The sequence below is a fragment of the Canis aureus genome, chromosome 8, assembly GCF_053574225.1.
Source record: "Canis aureus isolate CA01 chromosome 8, VMU_Caureus_v.1.0, whole genome shotgun sequence".
Lineage (NCBI taxonomy): Eukaryota > Metazoa > Chordata > Mammalia > Carnivora > Canidae > Canis > Canis aureus.
Window position 1 is genome coordinate 60005661 of NC_135618.1, and position 6000 is coordinate 60011660.

At 52.3% G+C, this 6000-nt stretch overlaps 1 protein-coding gene across 7 annotated transcripts in view; it reads left to right on the forward strand.

The window, feature by feature from the left end:
- Positions 1-5502, forward strand: part of C8H16orf54 (chromosome 8 C16orf54 homolog) — a 41469-nt gene extending 35967 nt beyond the window's left edge. For 3 of the 7 annotated variants that reach the window (XM_077907285.1, XM_077907288.1, XM_077907286.1), the window contains one exon: positions 3667-5502. In XM_077907285.1, the coding sequence (XP_077763411.1) occupies positions 3667-4341 (675 nt within the window). In that variant the 3' untranslated portion in view covers positions 4342-5502. The other 4 variants (XM_077907287.1, XM_077907284.1, XM_077907289.1 and 1 more) reach the window with 4 other exon arrangements.
- The last annotated feature ends 498 nt before the right edge of the window (positions 5503-6000 follow it).

A 6000-nucleotide genomic window follows, 5' to 3' on the forward strand; every position in this document is an offset into this window, starting at 1 on the left:
TTCTGTATATACATGAAAGTACAATTGCACAAAATAAATCTATTTTTAATTTTTTAAGGAAACAAAAATGTTAAGCTTTTTTTTTTTTTAAGTGATAGGTGACAGTTAAGAATTAAATCATGGGGGGGGGGGCGCCTGGGTGGCTCAGCTGGTTAAGCATCTTTTTTTTTATTCTTTCTTTATTTATTTTTTTAATCATGAGAGACGCAGAGACAGAGGCAGAGACACAGGTAGAGGGAGAAGCAGGCCCCATGCAGGGAGCCCAATGTGGGACTCGATCCCGGCGGGATCACACCCTGAGCTAAAGGCAGACACTTAAGCTCTGAGCCACCCAGGCGACCCTGATCTTCCTGGTTTTATTTTATTTATTTATTTTTTAAAGATTTTATTTATTTATTCATGATAGTCACACAGAGAGAGAGAGGCAGAGACACAGGCAGAGGGAGAAGCAGGCTCCATGCACCAGGAGCCCGACGTGGGATTCGATCCCGGGTCTCCAGGATCACGCCCTGGGCCAAAGGCAGGCGCTTTGGCCTGCGCCAAACCGCTGCGCCACCCAGGGATCCCTCTTCCTGGTTTTAATGATGTTTACTCTTCTAGTGTTTTTTTTTTTTTTTTAAGATTTTATTTATTTATCCATGAGAGACAGAGAAAGAGAGAGAGAGAGAGAGAGAGAGAGAGAGGCAGAGACACAGGCAGAGGGAGAAGCAGGCTCCCTGCAGGAGTCCGATGAGGGACTTGATGCCAGGACTCCAGAATCACACCCTGGGCTGAAGGCAGGCGCCAAACCGCTGAGTCACTCAGGGATTCCCTAGTGTTTTATTTTTTTAAGGAAAGACTAAAACAGAACATTACATACATTTCAAATCTATTCATTTATTTAGATTTTTAAAAACATATTGTTGTAAATACATGTAACAAAATGTATTATCTTAGCCTGTTTTTCAAATTTTATTTTATTTATTATTTATTTATTTATTTTTAATGATTTTATTTATTTACTTGGGAGAGAGAGAACACAAGCATGGTGAAGGACAAAGGAAGAAACAGACTCCCTGCTGGGCAAGGAGCCCGATGTGGGACTCAACTCTTGGACACTGGGATCATGACCTGAGCTGAAGACAGACATCTAACCGACTGAGCCACCCAAGTGCCCCAATCTCTTTAATTTTTTTTAAGTTTATTTTTTAGTAATGTCTATACCCAAAGTGAGGGTCAAACTCATGACCTCAAGATCTAGGGTCGCACGCCCTTCCAAGAGTCAACCATGTGCTGCAATCAACCTTTTTTTTTTTTTAAGATTTATTTATTTATTTATGACAGACAGAGAGAGAGAGAGAGAGAGGCAGAGACACAGGAGGATGGAGAAGCAGGCTCCATGCTGGGAGCCTGACGTGGGATTCGATCCCGGGACTCCAGAATCGCACCCTGGGCCAAAGGCAGGCGCTAAACCCCTGAGCCACCCAGGGATTCCCAATCAACCATTTTTTAAGTGTCCAGTTCAGTGTTATCAAGTTCAGTGTTTTGTTTTTTTTTTTAATTTCTTTATTCATGAGAGACACAGAGAGAGGCAGAGAAATAGGCAGAGGGAGAAGCAGTCTCCTTGCAGGGAGCCCAATGTGAGTTTCCATCCTAGAACCCCAGGATCACATCCTGAGCTGAAGGTAACACTCAACCACTGAGCCACCCAGGCGTCCCTCAGTTTTGTTGTTGTTTTTTATTTTTTTTTAAGATTTTTATTCATTTATTTGGTAGAGAGAGAGAAAACAAGCACAAGCAGGGGGAGGGGGAGAGGGAGAGGGAGAAGCAGACTCCCTGCTGATCGGGGAGACCAATGAAGGGCTCCAATCCCAGGACCCTGAGATCATGACCTTAGCTGAAGGCAGACATTTAACCGACTGAGCCACCCATGTGCTCCAATTTCAGGTTTTATTTTAAGGCTTATGATCTCATCAAATTATAATTGTATCAGATTCAAGCATGTGTCATAGGGCTAGGAGCCTCCGAACTCTATTTCTACCTACTCCTATCTCATGCCACACTTTGTGCTCCTTCTGGCCCTTTCCTCAAAACCACCAGGACAGACCAGTGTGAGTCAGGCTGTCCTTGTGATCATGTTGTAAGATGCTAACATTTCAACATATTTTTTAGCCTTTCTCAAAAGGCTTGCAAAAGAAAATATTAATCCCAAGTAAGAGTTGTGTTCTGTTCAGTTGCTTGCCAGACTAGGAACTTATATTTATGCTTCTCCCATCCCTCCCACATACATGGGTTGTGTGACCTTGGGCACGACACTGCCCTTACGCGGGGCTTGCTTGTCATCTGTCGGCCAGTGAGTCAAACTAGACAATCTCCAAAGGGACCCGAGTGACCGACAACACTCCCTCATGCCGCGTTCCCAGGCTCTGCGGACCCTCACCCCAGGAGAAAGGAGCCAGGGTGGCAAATGTCCAGGGCCTTGGAGATAGACCTGAGCCTGATTCTATACCAGGCTTCTTCCCAGAGGCCTTACTCTGTTGCTACCCACACCGCACCTCACCAATGTCTGATGAGATAGTAAGATATCACACCCTGACCAAAATTGAGGCCAAATATTCTGAAGACAGAGAAATGTGTATTCATAAGAAGTATGGGGAAGGCTGGGTTGAGCAGGAGAGGGGAGGGTGTGGGTGGGCCAAGGCCAGAGCCACCGCCCCCAGAGTAGGGAGAGCAAGGAGCCTTGGGTGCTCTGTGAACCCACCTCTTGGTCTCTGGTGGAAGGTTTTGGGGCCTGAGGCCTGGGGCCTGGCTGGGGTGAGACTGAGTTCAATACAACTACTGCCCGTTGAGCCCCACCTCTCACCAGGAAACGCCTCCCCACCACATTGACCACATCCCCCCAGGTCGCCTAGGAAACACTCCCCCCCCTCCCAGGGCCAGAAAGTTGGGGCACAGTTGCCCAGCAACAGGTGGTGCCCTTCCGCCCTCATCTGAGGCGATTGCCTGGGCGCTCAGTCACAGGGAGTGCTCCAAAGGGAGAGCCAGGAGCCCTGGGGGTGCCCCAAGGTAAGGTGAGGCAGCGGGAGGCCCCTGCAGATGGGAAGCTGGGGGCCCCCCGGCAGAGCAGTCAGGCAGGGGCCGGAGCAGAGGAGGCGCCTGACACCTGGCATGACAGCCAGCGAGCGTGCTGGAGCCTGTAGAGGCGAGACCAAGCCCAGGGGAGTGGTGAGGGCACAGGAGCATCCCAGGTGCTGGCCAGTGGCAAGTGGGCTTGCACAGGGTGGGGGCCGGGAGGGGAGGAGGGGACAGTCTCATCTTACCCACCACTTCCTCTGAGCCAGAGCCAGACCTGGGCCGCGGGGGTGGGGGTGCTAGATGGAGGAAAGAAGCCCTTGGGGCCCTCAGAGTTTTGTCTGAGGCACCCCAGGGTCTGAAAGGGAACTGGGGTTTCTGCAAGCAGGCTGGGGAGCCTGAGCAGAAGTGTCTGGCTGTAGGCCGTGGAGGGACCCTTGCTCTCCAGCCTTCTGGGTCCCCTTGGCTCCTCTGTCTGCCCAGGTCTGTTTCCCGGGCCAGATGCTGCGCCCCTCAGGCCTCTGTCTTTCTCCTCGCCCTTGTTTGGACACTCACTGCCTCCTGCCCCCGCTTAGGTTGTGGCCACCCTGTCTCATCTGACCCCTGTCTTTCCAGATGCCTTCAACACCAGAGCAGCCCTCTGGGCAACAGGAGGGACTCCCTGTGTCCGAACTGGTTCCGTGGCCCCCACTGCCCTGCGGACCCTGCATCCCCATCATGCTGGCCCTGGCCTCCCTCGCCGCACTCTTCCTCCTAACCACAGCCGTGTTGGCCGAACGCCTGTTCCGTCGCTCTCTGCACTCGGACCCTGGCAACCACGCACCCACCCTGGTCTGGCGCCCTGGAGGAGAACTGTGGATCGAGCCCAGGGGTACTGCCCGAGAGCGCTCAGAGGACTGGTATGGCTCTGCAGTCCCCTTGCTCATGGACCGGCCCCCAGACCCTCCCACCCCTGGGGGCACATTGGAGGCCAGAGCCACAGCCCCACCTGTCCCTTTAGCCCCACTCACCCCTCCTGGCTCCTTGGCCCCCCATACCCCACACAGGGCCCCAGCCTGCAACACCTTCTGGGGGCCCCAGGCCTCAGAGGAGAGGCCCTACGCCCCAGGCCTGGTAAGCTGGGCTGAGCCTGAACAGAGGCCAGAGGCCAACATGCATCTGGGGAGCCCCCAGGCCCAGAGGCAGCGACTAGGAAGCCCCGATTTTGAGTGGGGCCTCCAGCCTCGGGTCACCCTGGAGCAGATCTCAGCTTTCTGGAGGCGTGAAGGTCGGACCAGTGTGGGGTTCTGAATCCCCAGGTCCTGGAGGACTGGCCTCCCAAAGACCCATACAGAAGGCCCTACCTCAGAGAAGACCCTGAAGCTCCAGCCTAGGAGCCCAAGTTGATACCTGGGTCCCCAGGGAAGAATGCCCCCTACCCATCCTCGGCCTTTTACATCTGGATTTCAACTCCCTGGATCTGGGGCTGGGCAGTTTCCTGTGGACAGAGCTGGTGCTGCAGAGGAAGCCCAGAGGTGTGTGCCTTTGGCTGCCCCAGGCTGCAGAGAATTGGAGGTGGGGCCCACTCTGGGCCAGAAGACACCAAAATCACGTTGCAGATTAAGATCTCAAGGTACCAAAGAGGCAGAAAATAGCATCATCATAGGGGTTTCCGCCTTCCTTTGCTGTGCAGCTAAGATGCCGGGGTTGGCGTGCAGGGTTCCCGTGGATGCCGAGAAACAGGCCGAGTGTGGATGCTAGCAGGAGAGGACAGGAAGTCAGCCTCTCAAAGCCACAGATTGTGCCTCCAAGGAAACACAAGACCAGGCAAAGGAGCGTCTTACTACATCTCAACTGTGCCTTTGACCCTCAACTTGCAACAGGGAACTTCATCAGCCAAACTGGGGAGTTGCCTTCCTTGCCCAGACCCGGGACCTCGTATCAACAGAGACCAGGGGCAGCCTTCCGATCTTGACCCCTCCAGGGTGCAGGACACCAGCCAAGGAGACCTGAGTGCGATCCAATGTGGAAAGGAACGTTGTCCCAGGGCAGAGCACCAGCGTCTGGTCCTCTCCCTGGGACCTTGCTGGATCAATCCAGAGAGATGGATTTGCCCCAGGACACGCTTATTTATAACGCTCCACCCTTGTAGAAATGGAGCCCAGGGATGTCCTTGGCCCTAAAGCCATCTGTAAGAGCTGACCTCCCCTCTGGGAGAGGAGCCAGGAGTGGGGAGAGGGGAAGTAGTTTCCATTCCATTCCTGGGGTTTGATTTCCCAAACTTCAATCATGAACGTTAGGATTTTTGCCATATCACTTAACCATCTGTATTTTTCTTTAAGATGACTTACTATTTGCTTAATAAATTTATTTTAAAAGGAACCTTTTTTGTATCACTTCTGCAAATGGAAAACCAGTATCACTTGCCATAAATAGAAGGTCCAACATGAAAATAAATACAAGGTAAACAAAGATATTGCGTAAACGTTGTTCTTTCACTGCTGGAGGCATTCATTTACTCAAAGATCTGCTCTTTCTTTGTTAAAAGAAAAGAGAACCGGTGGATCAGTAAGTGTTAGGAAAGTGTCAGACTGGGATCCCTGGGTGGCGCAGCGGTTTGGTGCCTGCCTTTGGCCCAGGGCGCGATCCTGGAGACCCGGGATCGAATCCCACGACGGGCTCCCGGTGCATGGAGCCTGCTTCTCCCTCTGCCTGTGTCTCTGCCTCTCTCTCTCTCACTGTGTGCCTATCATAAATAAATAAAAATTTAAAAAAAAAAAAAAAGGAAAGTGTCAGACTTCCTAGTCCCATCCTGCCATCTCTCCACCCCCCACCCCCGCCCCCGGAAGTACAGAGAGACTCAGAGTCCTGGGGGGTGGGGAGGAGCAGCCATCCTGTGCTACTGAATGGCCAGGAACCTCCCAAGTTCACACCCGGTTAATGCTGGACACAGCTCTTCCTTCCTGCTCA